The sequence below is a fragment of the Scardinius erythrophthalmus genome (genome assembly GCF_964197995.2).
Source record: "Scardinius erythrophthalmus genome assembly, chromosome: 24".
Lineage (NCBI taxonomy): Eukaryota > Metazoa > Chordata > Actinopteri > Cypriniformes > Leuciscidae > Scardinius > Scardinius erythrophthalmus.
The window spans coordinates 12,593,459-12,615,617 of record NC_138244.1 but is presented as its reverse complement, the minus strand read 5'-3'; the positions used below and the strand labels follow the sequence as shown (position 1 = coordinate 12,615,617).

At 34.7% G+C, this 22,159-nt stretch overlaps 1 protein-coding gene across 1 annotated transcript in view; it reads right to left on the bottom strand.

The window, feature by feature from the left end:
* Positions 1-2,143: 2,143 nt before the first annotated feature.
* Positions 2,144-22,159, bottom strand: part of kiaa1549la (KIAA1549-like a) — a gene marked incomplete at its 5' end in the record, with an annotated part of 56,638 nt that continues 36,622 nt past the window's right edge. Inside the window, 14 exons of the mRNA XM_081356910.1 lie at positions 2,144-3,985; positions 5,279-5,353; positions 5,553-5,710; positions 6,799-6,938; positions 8,664-8,761; positions 8,911-9,282; positions 9,799-9,928; positions 11,337-11,581; positions 11,842-11,966; positions 13,066-13,193; positions 16,042-16,229; positions 19,683-19,718; positions 20,638-20,798; positions 21,909-22,080. Of these exons, the coding sequence (XP_081213036.1) occupies positions 5,324-5,353; positions 5,553-5,710; positions 6,799-6,938; positions 8,664-8,761; positions 8,911-9,282; positions 9,799-9,928; positions 11,337-11,581; positions 11,842-11,966; positions 13,066-13,193; positions 16,042-16,229; positions 19,683-19,718; positions 20,638-20,798; positions 21,909-22,080 (1,983 nt within the window). The 3' untranslated portion in view covers positions 2,144-3,985; positions 5,279-5,323. The remainder of the gene's footprint in view (positions 3,986-5,278; positions 5,354-5,552; positions 5,711-6,798; positions 6,939-8,663; positions 8,762-8,910; positions 9,283-9,798; positions 9,929-11,336; positions 11,582-11,841; positions 11,967-13,065; positions 13,194-16,041; positions 16,230-19,682; positions 19,719-20,637; positions 20,799-21,908; positions 22,081-22,159) is intronic.

Sequence of the window (22,159 nt, the reverse complement as noted above, 5' to 3'; positions counted from 1 at the left end):
GCTCACGTCACATCTACGTCGTCGAGCTCAGTTTGAGTCTGCGCAGTACGCTGGACCCCCAGGAAGTAAAAGTTTCTAATGGGCTTCACTTTGTCTCCGTTGAATCCAATGGGGTCGCTGTGTCCATTTCTTTTACTGTCTATGCTTACGTCACACAGTACCGCTTACGTCATGCAGTACCGCAACATCCAATTGGAAAATTCAACTGCAGTAGCCACCATTCAACCTGAAGAGGCCAGTACTCAGACGTTTTTACACCATATATTGTAGAATTAAAACACTTTATACCCAATAACCCAAATGTCAAAAAAGTTACTCGAATCAATGACCAGCACTAATAAAGCCTCATTCTTACAGATCATTAACTAAAAAAAGTTGGTTTAGGGTTTAGTTACCCTGTAAAGGTATAGTTCACCCAAAAATAAAAAATCTGTCATTATTTACTCACTCTAATGTTGTTCCAAACCTGTAGGCTATTCATTTCTTTCTTGTGCTGAACACAAAAGAAGATATTTTTAAGAATGTGGCTTACCAAACAGTTGCTGGTCCCCATTGACTTCCATAGGGAAAAAATATACTATGGAAGTCACTGAGGTACATCAACTTTTTGTTTAGCCACATTCTTCCAAATAACTTTTATTTTCAACAGAAGAAAGAAACTTATTCGGGTTTATAACAACTTGAGAGAGTAAATTATGACAATTTAAATTTTTGGGAGAACTATCCCTTTAATGTTAATAAAACAACAAAACACAAAGGGGAAATCACTCACTGCTCTTGACTGAGAACTTTAATAGTAGCTTTAATATTAAGAATCAATGTATAATTGATACAGTTAAGTATATGTTGTGTTTTATTTTTTATATTTGTTCATTTAATTACTTTCTTCAATACTAGGCTACTGTTAAATACACCTTCTGTAGCTGAAAAAAACAACAATAAAGCACTGTTTATTTCAATTGTATATTAAGTTACGTGTAATGTGTATCTTTGTTCTTAATTTTTAATAACAAAGAAAATCATTACAAAGATTTTTATCTTAGCCACTTTGGCCTAAACGTCTGCCATTCTTTTTTATTTTTTATTGTGTTAGGCTTTGTTTTTAAAATAGGGACATTATAATAGTTTGGCTGTAATGCTCAGTCACTTGCAAAATAGTAAAACCAACATGAAAAAGAATCGTGATATGATATTTTTGCCATATCACCCACCCCATATATGAACTGCACTTTCAATATAACTAATTCTTGAATAAATTAATAGGGGGAAAATCGTTTGCTGGTCGTTGGGGTGACAATAAATTGCCGTTCTAAAGTGCAAAAGTGTCCTCATTCACCCTATTATACCGACTATTTTAGCAATAGTCGATAATTAGTAGTTTTTGCTAGCCGAATCCGAGTGTTCTTTGGATACCATTCAATTAAATGATACCACTCCTCGTAGCTTATAGTCATAATGGAAGTCATTCCGCGTGAATTATGAACAAAAATCCATTTACTCTATGTAGCTTCACCTGCAGTAGGCTATAAGGTGAACAGTGATTAGCGCTTTAAATGCAACCAGACATTTGGGAGAGACAGGAGCCTCGTCCCTGCAGTGATTGATGTGACTCATGTGGCTTTCAATGGCTTTGCTGTCACATATAAAGGGACAGAGACGAGATCGAAGTGGACAGGCCGCTTTTACCCTCCGGCAGCCTCTTGCGTCGTTAGAGAAACTCACCTCAGCCGGGCTGACAGCCACCCCGCCCGGACAGTCCACAAGTTAGCCCGATGAAAGACACCTTGGCAAGGTAGATGAATCCCCTTAAGGGACGGGAGAGAAACAAAGGACCGCACCTAAACATCCAAACAGGGCCAGATAGAAACTACGTCTCGAAATGTGCTTAAACTAGAGTTAGAGGACATAATGGATTTTACAAAGTGAATAAAAGCCGCTCCATCACTGCCAGGAATAATTTTGCAGCGGATGAAGTTTTGGTTGAACTGAAATAAAGGGGTAGTGCTGCCCTCTACTGGACAGGAAATGAAAAGCTAAGCAAAGCTAGGCTAGCATGGACACCATATTGTTTACGAACTTTAAAAATGCTAAAAATGGACAACAAAGCAGTTAGTAAAACATGAAACACAATATGAAGTCTTTTAAAATCATTTTTAAATGATCAAATGTCGTTTTTATTAGATTTGATTCAGTGTGTAACCCACAAAAATGAGTCCTTCAAAGTGTTAAACCATTATATAATGATGGTTATTTTACACTATGCTAAATAAAATAATCAAGAAGAAAAGAAAATAACAAGTAGAACGTTTAAACCGAATAATATTTTACAGAAACGAAGGGAAATATACAGTACTGTCAAATATGGAGTTGTTTAGTGTCATATATAAGTAGGAAAAGAAGTCAACATCTTATTTGTTATGATGATGTACACATTATGAATATTACACAATTTTCCCACATAGGTTCACAAGGAGGCTTTTTTTTTTTTTTTTTTTTTTTTTTTTTTTTACATTTGAAGCACAATATTTTACATTGGTAACAATTTTTAGCCGAATGTCCACTGTTGTTGGCCAAAAAAGGTGATTCAATTGATATAAAAATATTAAAAGAAAAAACTTTAAAAAGGAACAATTACATGATAGATATTTGCACATCCCCTGCACCACCGAAGTTAAACAGAAAGGACAACGTTCATTTCAACACAAATCATACAGTAGTGGCATTTGTAATAATTTACACTACACATTATGTAATTTTCATAATCCGATTATGTTAATGTATCTTGATTCATTCTGCAAATGGCAAAAAAAAAAAAAGTCTGTAAAGTACATTGACAGGTAGCATGTATTTAATGGGATACTTCTGTTGTGTATGATTCTTTTTACAATAGATTTCCGTCCTATAACTGCCCAAATAAAATATGGGACTTACTTGACATACAAAGCCCTTATGATTTATATGTCCAGACTACATGCATTAGACTCATTCTCTTAAGAACACATGCCCAATGTTACTTCTGCAACACCGTACTTGCTTATTTAAAGCAATTTGATATCATATTAGGATATTATGCTACAGTTTTCATTTGATTTCATGGGATCAATATATTCTAAATCAGATTTAAAGTCAATTTTGGTGAATGCTGCATATTTTATCTCATAAATATCTCTATGTTTTGGTACCTTTTATAAGACAATAAAATATGTAGTTTTTGTTACTCTTCCAGTACTTACAAAAAGGCTACTAAAAATATGAATCCCTCCATCCATTCATCATTTATCAATCTCTTTATCCACTAAACCTTTATGGCTATCTTCCCATGTCACATGTAAACTCTCAAAACATGATTCATGTCTTTTATGAAAGCTTTTGCATCATGAAATACTTTAATACAGCATAAGCTATGGATTTTTGAGAGAAAGAAAAAGCATTTACTATTTTTTTGCATTGTGACTACAGTAGATACAGTACAGGATGTCACATCTCTCCAAATGTTTGATTTCTTTTATATCATTCAACGTCATCATCGGGTTTTTTTACACAAGCCATACGGAGTGCTCAAAAAGAATCGCCTGCAATAACCGTTTCTTTAAAAAACGCATGAATGAGAGCAAAAGACACAGATAGGCATCGATGAAGCAAGGAAAGCCCAAAATGGAAAAAAAAATGTTTTAGTTTTTCGTTATTAGTAACTTGGGTGTTTAAAATACACATAAAACCACCTGCATAAGATACAACACTTCTTAACTTGAAAAAGCTTTAAGAAAAACACAGTTTTGGCCAGTGAGGTAACCTGTTGCTTGTTCAGCGTGGTTGTTGTGTTTATTTACCCTCACTGCAGACGTTGATTAATAATGGGTGCTGCATCTCACTTAGACTGGCAGGTGAGTTTGTGGCTTATGGGTCTGGGTGGCGTTGTGGTTGGTTGGGGCTGCTGAATCCAAAATTTCAGAGTAGACGACGATTCTTTTTGGTGGCACGCAACCTGAAAGATACAATCACATGGCTTCTTAAAGAGACAGTTCACCCTCATGCTGTTCCAAAATTATTTTTTGCGTTACACCGGGGGGAAAAACAACAACATACAGGTTTGAATACAATTTTTTTTGTATGGACAAATATTTTAAAAAGGTAAAAATTCAAATAACACCAGATAATCTTTAATATTTCCTCTTATATTTAAAAGCATAGTTCACCAAATAATGAAAATTCTGTCATTATTTACTCACCCTCAAGTTGTTCCAAACCAAAATACCAATCTTCTTTTGAGTTCAGCAGAACGAAATTTATACAGGTTTGGAACAACTTAAGGGTGAGTAACTGATGACAGAATGTTAATTTTTGGGTGAACTGTCCCTTTAAGAAATAATTAAATTAATATTAAATATACAATTATAATACAATTATTTATTTAATTAAATGTATATATATATATATATATATATATATATATATATATATATATATATATATATATATATATATATATATATATATTAGGGCTGTCAAACGATTAATCGCGATTAATCGCATCCAAATTAAATAAAAGTTTGTTTTTACATAATATATGTGTGTGTACGGTGTATAATTATGTATAATTATTTTCTATATATAAATACACACACACACGCATGTATATATTTAAGAAATATTTGCATGTATATACTGTGTATATATATTTATATTATATATAAATATTTTATATATAAATAACACATTTTTCTTAAATATATATGCATGTGTGTGTATTTATATATAGAAAATAATTATACTCCATACACACACATATATTATGTAAACACAAACTTTTATTTTGGATGCGATTAATCGCGATTAATCGTTTGACAGCCCTAATATATATATCAGAGATAATTAAAATAATTTTGGTAACACTTTAAAATAAGGTTTCATTAGTTGACTAAATTAGTTAACATGAACTATCAATGAACAGTAATTCTATAGTCTAAGGGTGTTTACACGACACCGTTTTCAACTAAAAAAGGAAAACCTTTTATGCATTTTGGCCGTTAATTCACACGTCAGCTGTGTTCTGGGAGCATGAAAATGCAAACTTCTTAAAATGGGTTTCAAAGTGCAAGTTTTTGAAAACGATACCGTGATTGTCTGATATATTAAAAACGATACCGTTACTGCTCCCTGTTAGTTCCTGTTAGTTAATACATCAATTTTAACAAATGAGACCTTATTGTAAAGTTTTTAAATGTATAATCAGTGTCATAATAATGTAAATTGATAGTAATCTAAAACTCCAATATACCCCTTTAAATTTCTGAGTCTGCTCAACATCAGAAATTACTCCAATTCAGCAGATGGTCTCCAGGTGACACTGGTTCTGTAAGAAATTTAAAAAAAGAAAGGAAAAAGACATTTACATTTAAGATGACACAACAGAGACAATTGAGATGAATAAAGGTGCTTTGTGGATAATAACAAAATGTGAATGTAATAGGGTCACAATACCAGATGTGTTAGGAGTCATCGGGGTAGGGTTAGTCACGCTTGGCGGTACTTTATATAGAAACAGAGCTTGCCTTTACCGTGTCATTCCACTGATGTGGAAGGTCCTCTGGCTCTGGAGGGTAGGACATCCAAGACGGGCTCCGGTAGGAGGACGGTGGAGACAGGACGAAATAGTCAGAGTAACCGGGACGGTTGGCAGATATGGCATATACTGCTGTCATTGGGTTTCCTGCAAAAACATTGAAAGGCAGATTTATTTATTTTTTTCTATGCGTTTGAAACCCAAAAATATTCAAGGGGTCTTATGATGCGATTTCTTGTTTTCCTTTTTCTTTAGTGTGTTATGTAGCTGTTAGTGCAAGTATAAGATCTGCGAGTTACAAAGCTCAAAGTGTCAAACCTAAAGAGATATTCTCTGTAAAAGTTAAGGCTCAGCCACGCCTTCCTAAAACGCTTCGTTCAAACACGCCCCCCACAAATCTACGTCAGAGTTTCATAACACCACCCAAATGTACACAATGCAAAGAAAGAAGGCGTATCTGCCGCCGGCGCCACCATGTCGTGGAGACGCTGTATTTTTCGTTGCGAAAGCCAAACTACTTTGTTTGGCCTTCCAAAAGAGGACACAGATAGAAAACAGTGCTTAAGCTTTAATTACAACACTGTTCCAGAACAGTACAACTTAAATATTCGACTGTGTGCTGCGCATTTGTCAGAGGACTGTTTCCAGAACCAGCGAGAGTACAAGGCCGGCTGTGCACAAGGCTGATTCTAAAAAGTAGGCAATACATCTTTGCAAGTACATTCTGGTGCTTCTGCCTCACACAGCCTGTAAGTATGTTTTCATATTTTAAGAATTTGCTACTGATTATTCAAATGCAAGTTTTAAGCAGTATAGAGTAGCGCTTGTTTGTAGTTTCTACAATCACAAATTTTCCGCATTTTCCGGTTCAGATTCAGACTCGAATTGATAAGGTAGTACGACACTTTCACCTGTCATTAATGCTTTGGGAGCTCATGTTCCATGTATGGTAAGGGGCGTGACATTTCCGTCACACGCTTAAGGTTTTTGGGCCAATCACAATGCACTGGATCGCCGGCCAATCAGAGCACACTGTGCTTTTCAGAACGATGAGCTTTGTAAAAATCGACGCGTTTCAGAAAGGCGGGGCATAGAGGAGCAACAATAATGTACAGTATGTATTAATTGAACCTAAAACCGCGTAAACACGTTGCATTAAACCAAATACACAAAATAATGTTCTTTTTAGAACCATCATATGACCCCTTTAACCAACGTTTCCCGAACACACTGACCTGAGTAGCTTGTCATAGACTCGTCGACAGTAACAGCAGGGAAAGGAGCTCGGTTGATTGGCAGATAGGGGGTGCCATTGTGCTGACTCATCTCAGAGGCCTCAGACACTTGAGGCTTCAGACTCATGTCTGGTGTGGAGCTGCAATATGAGATGAAGAAGTCTTGTTATACTGTTAGCAAACCACCAGGGGGCAACGCTGGCCAGCATCGCCTCAGAGCCGCATGACAAACCTCAATGCAGTCAGCAGGACTGGCAACCATGCAAAGCACCTTTAATGCATGCCAGCCACATAATCTCAGAGGAAAAAAACCTTGTATAAATTTACATGAGGCTCATCTCAATACAGCTCGCAATGTGATGCTGTAATGCTATGTGCTATCTGTCAGAAAAAGAAATGTGCAAAAAAGCTTGTCGCGTAAGGCAGTACGCTCAATTGTACACCCGCTGTGCCCTTTATTGTCAGTTAAACCTTATCTTCCCCTAAAGGGCAATATGACAGTTAATAGGTACATCAATTCATATTAAAAATCAATAAATTAACTGGAAAAAAGGTATATCTTTGTAGCTAATAATTATTAACATGTGGATATCAAATGCATTTTCTTAATCTTAATTCATCTAAATTAATTGATCATTTTTCAAATGATTATTGACTGTCACATTTGGTCTTACATAAAAGGATGCATAAAAATGTACCTTTTAGGTGTAGATATAATACTAAACCACAGGAAAACTACAACAAAACAAAAGGCATGATCCGAATATGAGTATGAATGTGTTTTATACATAATATTAAGCAGCTGGAGTTATGGCTGCTAAAAAATTCAGCTTTGCCATCACAGGAATAAATGACATTTTAAAATGTATTGAACTAGAATTAGTTATTTTAAATTGTAATCATATTTCACAACATTACCATTTTGACATTTAAAAATAAAATAAATCCAGCCTTGGTGAGCATGACTTAAATACGACCTTAAATAAAGTATGGAAAATCATTTATTTTATTTAGCATGCAAAAAAGGCAAATATAATATAATATAATATAATATAATATAATATAATATAATATAATATAATATAATATAATATAATATAATATAATATAATATAATATAATATAATATGATATAATATAATATAATATAATATAATATAATATAATATAATTAATATAGGCCTATAACCCAATGCACGACCTGAATACGAGTATGAATGTATGTGTGAATATATATAAAATATATCTATTTTTTTAAATATATATTTTATTAAAGTTATATTTGTTAAATAAAATGTATGTAGTTATATATCTTTTTACAAACTACAACGAGACTTTTTTTCAAAAACATTATAACAATTATGTAATTAAAAGATGGAAAATAATTTTGCATTCATTTATTTTATTTAGCATGCAAATAAGAATATATATATATATATATATATATATATATATATATATATATATATATAAAATCTATAATATAATATAATATAATATAATATAATATAATATAATATAATATAATATAATATAATATAATATAATATAGGCCTATAACCCAATGCACGATCTGAATATGAGTATGAATGTATGTGTGAATATATAAAATATATCTATTTTTTTAAATATATTTATATTTGTTAAATTAAATGTTTTCAAAAACATTAATACAAATTATGTAATTAAAAGACGGAAAATAATTTTGCATTAATTTATTTTATTTAGCATGCAATATAATATAATATAATATAATATAATATAATATAATATAATATAATATAATATAATATAATATAATATAATATAATATAATATAATGAACCAAACATGAGTATGAATGAGTATTTTAAGGTTTCTCTCACCGCCTCAATGATGTTCCAGGTGGGGCTCCGCCTCTTGGAGGGATGAGGGGTGGTGGGGAACCCAAACCCATATCAGGCAGCTGGGTAAACCTGAATCCCTGCAGAGCCAAGCACAAAGCAACTTTATGAATAATTATACGATGAACATATGACCCTAAATCCTCTAGTTTTTTCCCAAACTCAACTCAAAGTACAAATGTTTGCATTCATTTCACAATCGTCAATCACGTCAAAGCGCGGCACTCACTGGTTTGGGGAGGCTACACTGGTGCATTTCCGGCCCAAAGGAGGATCCGCGCTGTAGAGCTCCATTGGGGTGGTTCATAGTCCCAGGTGCGCTGGTAACCCCGTCCAGGTAAGGGCTACCGTGGCTGGGGTTGTACGGACCGTGAGGGTGGTGGTGATGATGGTGGTGGTGGTTTGCCGGGGTTGGCTCGGCAGAGGCCAAACCAAAGGCGTTGTCCAAGAGGAGGTGCATCTGCTGCCTCACTTCATCGATGGAAGGCTGCGAGCTCAGGGTGGACGAGTCGGAGTGACCTTTGACCTGGTGCCCACCGCCGAAACCCAGGGAACTCAGAAGGCGGTCCACATCTGTCTCTTCAAACGGTTCAGGCTCACCCTGAGGTGGATTCAATGAATACACATAATTAAACGACATAAATATTTCTTCTCTGGTTTACATGTTTCAAAGTCCCACAACTAGAACAATGATAGCACAGGGTTAAACGCAGTGTAAAAAGCCCTGATATCACTTGTGTTGCAAATATTCTGAAAACTCAGAACTTTTAAAAGCCCAGCACATTCACGGATATTATCCGATATCGAATTTCCAATCTAAATCACTGAAAACACCATAATTGTAATTAAGCTCAATGACGTTCTGCTGTTTCATGATGACGTGGGTTATTAAAATTCAGGGTTAGGTAAGGAGCATCATCTCAAGCTCCCTTCCGTCATAACCGGGTTTAAAGTTAAACCTAAAGGTAATCGCCTTCATTTAAGCCTCGAAGGTAACTTGAGCTGACTAAAGTAAAAGTAATCTCTGCCCGCTCCCTAAACTGTGAATGACGCGCCGTGCGGAAAGACTACAGCAGAGGATTTGGGGTCCCATGATGCAAGAGGCTGGAGCGCTTACATCGTAGCCGCTGTTGCGGATGCCCCTCCTGGATCGCTCCCTCATGACCAGCATGTCCATCTCTGTCTCCACAGGGCTCGGGGTGTTCAGAGACTGCCTGCTCCAATATGCAGGTTCCCTGTGGGAGTCACTGGGGAGAGAATGTTAAAAAATTCAGTACTGTGATCTTACGAACCAACATATGGTCATGGAAGTCATGGTTAATTTTACATTATGACTTATTTTTAGTTTTATACACACTGAAATATTAATGTCCAAACATTACATGCTCTGTGTTTTTTGGAGAAGAGCATTAAAGAGATCTTCATTCATGCCACAGGGGGAATTTACTAAGAATTAATAGTGTTGTTTATTTGGATCATCTGTGTTGTTTTAGTACGCAATTCAATAAAAGGAGGTATGCAACAATTATGCAATGGCACAAACATAAAAACTTATACTCTCTATATACAGTATACTACCATTCCAAAATATGGGGTCTGTAAGTTTTTTTTTTAAAGAATTTTTTTTTTTTATAAGAAATGTTACAAAAGTTTTTTATTTCAACTTAATGCTGTTCTTTTAGACTTTCTATTCATCAAATAATTCATCAAGGTTAAATGTATCACAAAAATATTAATAATAATAACAATAATAATAGCACAATAATAATAAATGTTTCTTGAGCAGCAAATCAGAATATTAGAATGATTTCTGAAGGATCACGTGACACTGAAGACTAGAGTAATGATGCTGAAAATTCAGCTTTGCATCACAGAAATAAATTATATTTTAAAACATTAAAATTGAAAGCGTTTTTTTATTGTAATATTTCACATTATAACAGTTTTTATTGTATTTTTGATCAAATAAATGCAGCCTTGGTGAGCATATAACACTTTGACAAAAACATCTTACAAACCACAAACTTTTAAATGGTATTGTGTTGCGTATATGAATTAATAACTTATTGTAAAATATTTCATTATATATGTACTTATATTTGATATATATATATATATATATATATATATATATATATATAGTATGCAAGTACACAAAATTTATTTTGCACTAATTTATTTTATTTAATAAAATATTATACAATTAATATAATTAGTGCTGTCAAATTGATTAATTGATTCTAAAAAAAGGTTTTGTTTATATAATAAATGTGTGTATATCTATATATCTATATATATATATCTATATATAGATGGTAAGATATATAGATATATAGATGTATGTATATGTGTGTGTGTGTGTGTGTGTGTATGCAAATATATATATATATATATATAAACGTGTTTGTATGGACATGCGCACACACACACACACACACACACACACACACACAATAATATATATCTACACATATATTACATAAACACAAACTTTTATTTTAGAATCGATCGAATATAATGTAAAAGTTCCTTAACTGTTTGGTAAATTCCCCCCCATGATTTTAGTGCATCTCCTGTATCTAGGAACACGCAACTGGCTTCATTTTCTCTAAATATTTTGGGATGAGTAATAGCAGGGATTTAATCTCCGCCTACCTCCTGCGGTACTTTACGTAAGTGGAGGGTTTCCTGTCCTCCTTCGGCCCCCTCAGATCTTCCAAGTCCAAGGAAGCATTCTCACGTCTCAGCCTGTCTCGATGACTGTACATGTGACCGCTGCCGCTCCCGCTCCCGCTGCTGCTCGTGACCGGCCCATCGCTGTAACCTTTCCTCTTAGCTTTTAACCTCAGCTTATTACGATAATGCTCAATGTCCGACTTCTGCTTCAGCCCCATGTTGACCTGCAGGTGAAAAGCTGATGCTATTTATTTGCTCCCACTTTGTGCAACTCAGCAGCTCATAAATCAGTTCAAATAGAATCTTTTTTTTTGCTGATCTTGCAGGGAAAATCTGTGGAACAGATTCTGTGTGGGCCTGACCATTCGACAGGCCCGGAAACAGTAAGTCTACTGTTGACAAGCACTTAGCACATGTAAAAATAAATCAACAATAAAAGCCTCCTAATGAGGTGGCCCCATCTCCATGGTGACAGCAAACTCACCTCTCCGTTCAGGATGACAGAGTCTTGGCTGTGATTGGACGAGTCAGGATAAGAATAGTTGAGTGGGGCAGCCATAGGCTTGATGGTGATGAGGCGTAGAGAGCCAGTTAGAGAATCATAATGGTCTGCAAAAAGACACAGGAGACCAATGCAATCATAAAATTACAGCAGGAGGGTAAAAAGAGGATCAGTAAAGAGTGCAGCTGTAAATACTCAAAAAGAGCGGGATACTAGTCACTGGTGCAGAATATACTGAACAATTCATTTTATATGGGTTTGGGGGTTTAGTGGGAGATATCTTGGCTGGCCAAGCTTCTTGTTGGACACCATATATAAAACTGTTATAAGAATAATGTTACGCTATATTAAGACTGTATACACTTATAAAACCTTTAATAAACTCTTTATGAGAAAGAAATTCATATTAATACTTGTTTGAGCCAGTTACAGAACCGATGTGTGTTGACATTTCGTTAATTTAGTGTTTCAACACTAGTTTTTCAAAACAAAACAAAGTGAAACAAAACAAAGCAAAGCAAAGCAAAACAAAGTAAAGCAAAACAAAGCAAAGTGAAACAAATCAAAACAAAGCTAAACAAAACAAAGTAAATCAAAGCAAAGTAAATCAAAACAAAGTAAATCAAAGCAAAGTAAATCAAAACAAAGTAAATCAAAGCAAAGCAAAACAAAGTAAATCAAAACAAAGTAAATCAAAGCAAAGCAAAACAAAGTAAATCAAAACAAAGCAAAACAAAGCAAAGTGAAACACAAAAACATTATTTTTGTTCAGCAAAAATATCTATTGTAATATTTATTATAAACAGCAAAGTGGCATGATATTTAAAGAATTTCTTCTTTTTTTTACACCACTGGCAAAACTTTGACACAATTTAGTGTAATAATATAATGTAATTATAATCATTTTTTATTATTTATAAATGTTTTTTATATTTTTAAATAATAAAATTATTTAAGTTCTCATGAAAGGACTTAAATAATAAGTTCTCATATAGGATATATTTCTTCTTAAGGATTTTTTTTTCCGTTAAATATCCAAGTATCATTTGCCTCTACAATAATTTATCTTTTTTAATGATGCTTACATTTTTTTCAAGAAATTAAACCCAGCATTCTTATAAGACCATTATGGGTTTTTATAAATGGGTTATGAACCTACTAAAGGAATGAGAATTTTGTTGCTCCTTTTACTTCTGTCTTTCTCACCATTTCTCGTGTGTTGCTCTTCTTTGGGCGCTTTCTGTGCCGTTGATCTCCGAGCTGTGGAGCTTCTGCCCGTGTTCAGCTTCCCGGATTCATTGCTCGAAACAGAGCCGTCCTCGCTTGGCAACCTGCTGCGGGTAGCCATGGCAACAGAGGCAATGGTTAGTCTGTTGCATGCAGTGTGATGCAGGGTTAACAGTTGCCTTGCAGGACCCTCTGGCCTCTGTTAACCTGCGTTAAATTGCAGTGGTGTCATTTAGCAGACATCACCGTAGGGTGAGCATCCACTCATCATGTTTTGTGTCATTTAAACAAATGTTCAACAACAGGACGACATCCTGCTCTGAAACAACAACCACAATGAGCCACAGACAACATATCAGAATGCACATCGTGTGCCGGCGAGAGTTGTAAGGCATCACTACTGGATAGAATGTTGGCAAGCATTTCACGTCAACACTGACTTGCTAGAATAAAGGAAATATGAAGCTGACTTTTTTATGGTATATAATAAAAATGATGAAGAAACTGAACTGGTCCCAAGAGATCCATATCGGCTGAAATGCAATCTAATTGAAATGAATTTGAAATCAAAACTGACCAAATTTACTATATATATATATATATATATATTATATAGACACACACGCATTATTTAAAACAATTATATATTTACGTTAAAATTTGAATACATACTCTTAAACATACTTGTATAGCCTATATATTTATATATATTATACTATATATATGTATACATACATGCTTAAAGTCACAGATACTATATACTAATTATTGATGTCACTAACTAATATTAGTGATGACAAATCAATTAATCGCTATTAATCGCATCTAACATAAAAGTCTGTAAATATGTGTATATATGTATATATATATATATAATACACATACATACACATATTTACAAACTTTTATATTAGATGCAGTTAATCACAATTTATCGATTTGACAGCGCTAATCTATGTATATATTTTGTACACATTATTTTAAACAATTAAATATTTTTATATATTAAAGTTTTATTTATACATTTGTACTATATATGTATAGACATACATATAATATCTCCAAAAAATGGGGTCCACATTGATTTTATAATTCAATTGTATATTATAAGATCCATAAAGTTCAAGGAACCTTATAAGCAATTAACTATAATTACAAAATATTTATATGAAATATTTAATTTTCACATCACAAAATAAATAAAAAACCAAAAACCCCTCTCTCTCTAAGAAGGAGATAATAAAGCACAGAGTCAACAAAATATGAATATTACATTAAATCTGCTAATCTCTCAGGCATGCGAGCCAACAATCTGCCATGCACATAACACCCAGCCCCGCTGGACTCGCTGCCGCACGAACACACGCACGTCTTCTGGGTCTAACACAGTCGGGCAGAAGAGAGCGTGGATGAGTTGGCCAAGCTGCCTATGGGCACACTGAATCATACATGATTCTGGAGCTGTGAGCGTTCTTATCTTCCCTGCATGCATCTCTGTCTGTCTCTGCCAGGTTTAAATGCTCGTGTATTCACCACATTTACTTTCCAAATAATTATTTCCCCAGCCCTGCTCTCTGCAGGCTCATTTCCCTTTAATCGTGCCACTCAGGAGAGATAACAAACGGCAGAATACATTTGTATTCCGGTTAATAAGCACGGAGGCTATTAGAAAAAGAGCAAGAGAAGGAGAAACAAAAAGAGGGAGAGGAAACGCTAAGCCACACTGCAACGATTTCAAGGATTGTTGCTCTTTGCTCTGTCGCATTGTCCCGCGTACGACATAAAGGCATATTTACGATCCCACGGCCCACAGAGAGTGGTTAAGTAAGCCTGGAGATGTGGGAGATGTGTGGTGGTGGGTTTTAATGACCTTGAAGGGCCGCTTTTGCGACGAGACCGTCGTGCGAGCTGAACACTGATACATTTCCTACCGTCTTTCATTTGCATTTTTAGGCAGAATGAGAAAAGAACCTTGGGAGCTTTTGCTCTTTGTGAAGAAAGAAATTTCTCTGAAGCATCGAGGACAAAGAAAAACACACAAAAAGATTGAAACCCGGTGCACACTGCACGATTTGATCTGTCCTTAACGTTCTTTGCTTGTACGGTATGACTCCAGTGAGATCTTGAGTGATGGTCTTGTTATACATATTAGTTAGGACTTTAGTAAACAGCAAATAAACAGCACTGACTGGGCTATTTTTGTTACATAATGTAAACCAAAACAGGCTATTATGGTAATTTCAGTAATATTTTGTCTGTCTTTTCAAAGAAAAGTTTGTGGATTGCTCATTTTTCAGAATAAACTTAAAGGCCCGGTTTCACAGACAGAGCTTAGATTAAGCCAGGATTAAGCCTTAGTTTAATTAGGGCATTTAAAAGCTTTTATAAACGTGCCATAGAAAAAAAACATTACTGGTGTGCATCTTGAGACAAAACAATGGCACACTGTATGATTTTGGTCATGATTTTGTCCAAAAAAAAAAAAATATGTATATTATTTTTACTTTTTTGGACAAAATCATAAAGTGTGCACCAGGCAGATGTTGGCATTGGGGATATTTTTGTGGCACGTCTGTCTTTCTTGATTTAGATTCTATAAATATACGTCAAAAGAACCTTGAAGGTCTTTGTTCCTAAGCACACGGTGTACTTTGTTCTTCCCTCCACAATGTCTCTGCTGCGTCTTAAACTCAAGAGCTTTACCAGTAATTATACGTCATTTTTGAGGTGTACTTGATTTTTCAGCAGGAGGAGATAAGAAATGCAACTCAAATAGAACATTGCGGTTATATCGGGTGGAATGGCTTTCAACATTTATGACGTTCAGGCTTTAAAGCCTCTAGTGTTCTATAGAGAGTTGAGCGATATACTATCATACTAGCTTATTCCATTTGGTAAGCCTAAAAATGTTCATACTTCCACAGTGCTTCTTTGTTCTATAATTAAAGCACTCACCTGAGATGCATCTCGGTCGACTGGGGTCTTTTTGAGGCTGTGCCATCTTGTAACACCGCCACCCTCTCTTGTGTGAGAGGGGCGTCCCGTACCGGTAGGGACAGGACAAGTGTTTCCTTGGTGACAGTGAGAGCCTCCTCGCCTGGCCGGCCCATGTGCTTCTTGGCGTAGTCGAAACCCTGCACGGGCTGGACAGGAAATGATGCGCCGTGATTGGATGGTGGAGAAGAAAGTAAGAGTTACACAATGCCACATCCAGCGTTTCATTTCAATCAGCAAAGGAATGCCGGCCATCCTAATTTATTCATGGGCTGAAGGTACTTTGAGTCAAACTATATTTTATGGAGCCTGCATATGATGCATCAAGTTGCGATGGGATATTTAATATGGGAGAGCTATGGAGCCCCTCGTTTTAATGAATTATGGATCAATCTCCCGCGGAACAGGGCGAACGGAGGCAGGGTGCCTTTTGGATCTTAAAAAGGTGTCACAGGGCGTTGCTGTTATGATGTAAATGGGGAAAATGTGTGATTAATTCAATTAATAATTCATGCGACGCTGCACTTTGCACATGGTGCTGTCACATCTACAAGATCCTTTAGTGAGGTGTATAATTTCTACACTATGAGTGTTATCAAACAGAATTGCAAAAATAATTATAATGAATGCACAATATTCAAATTCAGTGCGAGAAACCGATAATTATTTTCACGTTATGGCTGATAACCAATAAATACCTATATTTAAATTGGACACAAAGAAACAAACTCAATAATTCTAAATGCTTCAAGTGAATCATAATATTTTAATGTAAAGTATGAAAATGGATATTTAATTTTTATAAGATTTAATATCTGCCTCACGTCTCTGGACCCACTTCACATTCGCCAACTGGACTCTCTCCATCAATTCAAATCACAACTTAAAACACATCTGTTTAGATTGGCTTATCCTACTTAAATTTCATCATTCCAATTTAATTTCCTGGACTTTATGGTTTTAGGATCAAGATCGTACTTATTATTTTGATTTTACAATTGATGTTATTGTTGGGCTTGTATTAATGTCTTGTTTTATTTTTTCTGTAAGATGTCCTTGGGTGTCTTGAAAGGCGGCAACAAATAAAATTTATTATTATTATTATTATTTAAGATTTGGTAAAGATTGGATTTAACACACACACACACACACATATATATATATATATATATATAAATGTTAAATTAATATATATACAGTATATATATTAATGAACTTCAATCAAATGCAAATAACAATATATATATATATTTTCATTAAGTTGCATTTATTTAAAAAACAATATCAATTATTTATATACAGTATATACTATATATATACACACATATATACTGTACACAAACAAACTTTTATGTTAGATGCGATTAATCGATATATATATATATTGATTAATCGCGATTAATCGCATCTAACATAAAAGTTTGTTTGTGTACAGTATATATATATATATATATATACACACACACACACACACATTAATTAATCGTTACTGTTTTTTTGTACAAATTGGTGAAATAAGCATGCTCAACTAAATAAACAATATTAACAGATACAGCTAAATAAATAAAAAATTGAATATATAGGTAAAACAGTACCTATCTAAAATGTGTGGACAATAGCAAAAAGCAACATTTTCATTTTAAGACCATTACCCTGGATATTATGTATTGGACATTGACCTTGAATGAGGTAAAATCCAACTCAAATATATTTCACATGCTCAGCTGAACTATAATTCACTTGTGCTTCATCCGATTGTATTAAAAGGAGCCGGACGTGGGTCGCAACAGTCCACAAACCCCTTATATAAATCTTATTTCAATCCAAGTTCAATTTGATTTAAGTCTAGAGACGTTGAGTCCTGATTGTAAGTCTTGCACAGGATGTGAATTTATCTTCCTCACACGGTTGTACAAACAAGCATGGAAAACACGTAAGGGCTGCTCAAACACAATGACAGGTAGAAGCAAAAAGCAGGCAAGCAGACACACATGCAATTGATCACGTCTGAGCCTGACGAATCATCAGTGCCGGTATCCGAGTCCTTATGCCACTTTACACACCTCCACTTATTTCCCTTCGCTAACACAGGAAACTCTTGTGTGAAACCGGAACGCTTTATACACTGATCCGTAAATTACCGTGCATAAGCAAAATCATGTTCCTGAAAGGACATCTTAATTGGACGGAGCAGGGAATGTTTTCAGATCAGAGAACACGGCTAAGAGGGAGTATGATCAAAGAGACGATTATCATAATTACAATTGATTTGCATATTGTTTTATTCCATTACTAAAAAAAATACCGTTATACTACAGGGATAGATCACCCAAAAAGGAAAATACCGTCATCCTTTACTCACACTCATGTTGCCCATATGACTTTTCCAGGAGTTTTTTCCAGAATGTCGAAGCGGTTGTTTTACATACAATGAAAGTGAAAAGTGAGCATGGGCTATCATAAAATTATCATGCAAGTTGTTTATATGAATTGTGCATTACATTCCAAGTCTTGTGAAGCCATTTTATAACTTACAGTAAGGCACAAACTGTATTTAAGTTTTGGTCACTATTCACTTTCATTGTAAAGAAAGAGCAGCTTAGACATTCTGCTAAACTTCTATTTTTGAGTTCTATGAAAGTCGAAAGATTTTTTTATATATATATTAAACTCAACAAGGCTGCATGTGTTTAATACATTAAAACAGTAATATTGTGAAATATTATTACAATTTAAAAGAACTGTTTTCTACTTTAATATATTTTCAAATCATGAATTTTCAGCATCATTCACTCCAGTCTTCAGTGTCACTCAGTGATCCTTCAGAAATCATTCTAATTCTAATCTCAAAAAGACATTTCTTGTTATTATCAATGTTGAAAACAATTTTGTTTGTTTTGTACAGTTTTTAGAAGAATAGAAAGTTCAAAAGAACATTTATTTGATATAGAACATTATAAATGTCTTTACTCTCACTTTTCATCAATTTAATACATTCTTGCTGAATAAAAGTTTTAATTTCATTGAAAAAGAAAAATCGTAATGCCCCTAAATTTTTAAACAGTAGTGTATAATATACTGTACACATTTGCTATAAATACATATGCACACATATATCCTATAGCTCATTCCTGTTGGGTCATTTAATGTATCCTATTTTAGATGGAAAAGTCCTGGTAATCTATTAAAATTTCACCTAATTATTCATATATGTAACCTTGGCATATCTCACAGCTTGGGGTGGCCTAATTTATTACCCTGCATTTGGCCTGTATCTATTTAAAAGCCCCATGATCCAACCACAACAAAGAAATCAGAATACAGTAATACTGTGGTAATACTTTAAATCCTTCCCATTCTGTTATTAGTCACTGTCCTACAATCTCAAATGGAGGTACAAGAGAGGAGATATTTGTGCTGTGCAGATCAAAGATATCCTCAGTGCACTAGATCTTACTGAACAGTTCATTGATTATGCAGAGGATAGATAACCTTCTGTTTCCCCTTCCCCCTGACAACCGATTTGCCACAAGCACAGTCAACAAGAAGAATGTCTGGACTGTAAGCATGCAGCCAAGCACCATGAACAAGCCAGAAAATACCTGGTGGTGATAACTCCCATCTCTTCGATATGAGGTCTAGACAGGAAGAGTAGTGAAGACACAATTGGAAGGACATTTTGTGGGAGTCAAAGTGAAATTTGTCATTCCAATGTTTTAAACAGCAAGTGTTTGAGGAACAATCCACCATTTTAAATCGTCTAGCACCATATTCAGAAATTAGATTAAAAAAACAAAGAAACACTATTTTGTGAATAGTATGAAGGAAAGCAGGATATTTTAAGCCTGTTGGTAGTCATGAGATGACATCATCGGTATGACATCACAACGGGTCTCATTCACAGTCCTGACTCATTAATATTGAGAATAAAAACAAACCCACACACGATTCACAGTTTTTTATGGGACACATTTTTTTTGCACATAAGTACTCAAAGTTGCTATCAGATTTTTAACATATAAATGTACTTTATTAATATAAAATAATATATTTTATTTTATACATAAATATATAAAATGAATGAATGCAATCAATATAATTAATAATAATCAATAATTTAGTTAACAAAATGAATAAATTGTTATATATAGAAAATAAAATATTAAAAAAATATTTGTTAAAAAGAATTAAAAAAATACAAAAAATGTCTATTAAATTGTTTATGTACTGTATATATATATATATATATATGACATTTTTATTTTTTAAAAATTGTTGAAGTTTTTAATGTTTTATTTTTAATCTATTTAGAGAAAATAGTACAGAATTTTAATATGAACCATTCATCAGTTATAAACCATATGAAAACAATTATCAGCTTCTCCATGTCAGTCAGAATTTTAAAAGTGGTGTATTAGTGAATGAGACCCATTGTTAGTGGACTTACTTATAAAGTCATATTTATTAAATGGATTAAATAACATGATGCTGACATAACCGGCCCCCGTTTTGACAAGACAGTGATGATATGAAGAGTAGTGGTCTGGATGAGCCTACCTTAGTGCGGCTGTGGAAATTGCGAAACGCACTGGTCTTGAAGACAGTTCGGTTTCTCCTGCATAAGATAGCAACCGCCATGACCACCACGACCATCACAATTGATACGGGTATCAGGACTGCCAATGTCCAGAGGTTACTAGGCAGACTCTTCACCACCGCTGTTTACACACAAACACAAACACATACATTGGAAATCAATAGACTCGGTCACAATGTTTGCACATGATTTCCGCCACTTGCATCTCCAGCACACTCTCTTACAGTAATCCAACTCCCCTCTGTCTCCTACTGTCTATGGTTAGCTCCTAATGAGCTGAATCTGTCTTTCGGCTGTAGCTCTTATCTGGGAGATTAAACCCCCACTGCTGGGTCTGATTGTGTTTTATTCATACAAAACCGGGGCTTTGCTCTTCTCAGGCAGACAAACTGGGCTTGATGCCCCAGTTGAGAGCTCAGTAAACTTGTGTAAACTCTCTACACCCAAATCCCCTGCGGTTTCTCTAGCGTGGTGTGAGATAGCTATAGACTTCATTCGGAAAAAATAAGTCAGCATTGTCATTCTCGCTTTTTTTTGGTTCCTCATCAAGCAAAAAGTGGAATTTTCAGTTCATTGATAAAACATTTTTGTTGGCTATTCTTGCATTGATTAATATAACTTCAAATGTGCAAAATTTGCTGATAAGATTGCTAACTGAGTACTTATCGTTTCTAGAAATGTCTTGGGACCCTGTATGAAAGTAAAAGCCCAAAATATACCTCGATCTTGACAACATGGGCATATATTGTTGTTACTGTCTCCTGTATTTTCCAGGTTTTTTTTGTGTCGCTACCTTGTGGACAAACAATACAGTTACACGCATACTATACGGATGACAAAATTTACGTCATGCGCACTACGCATACACTAGCGTACGCATACAAACAGTTTATTCTGCTTATTTTAATCATCTCCCGGCAGATGAAAATGTTTTGTTTTTGCAAAAATGTGCAATTTGAGGGATCTTTGGTGTCAGTATGCTACTAAGTTGCACGCTAAAGTTTAATAGTTATGATTAGGGGTTTGTCCATATCACTACTCTTAAGTAAGAGCATTAGCAAGGATCAATAATGCAAACTATAGTGTACTCGTCACTTTTGACAATTCAAACATAGTTCTAGATCTGATGTACAGTAAACACTCACAAAATCCTAGGATTTCCTGCATATAAAAAGAAACTAATTGATGGTTTGGAAAGAAACTGGGCTAAATTAGTAAAATATATACATACCCTCTGCTTGAATCTGGACGAAGTATCCCAGAGTGAGAGCCATGGTCTGAGAGTCCACTGTGTTGAGGGTCTTGGCCGCAGTAGTGCCAGTTATGGGAGATCCATCTACTTGTACATAGTAGGTCATTTCAGCTGGGTTTTTGGGACCAGGCAGTCGTCGGATACTGACCATCTGTATGAGGAAAACACTCTGAGTTGATGTTTGATGTTTCCAACACAAACTTCAGCAACTAGCCTCAATCTAAAACCCA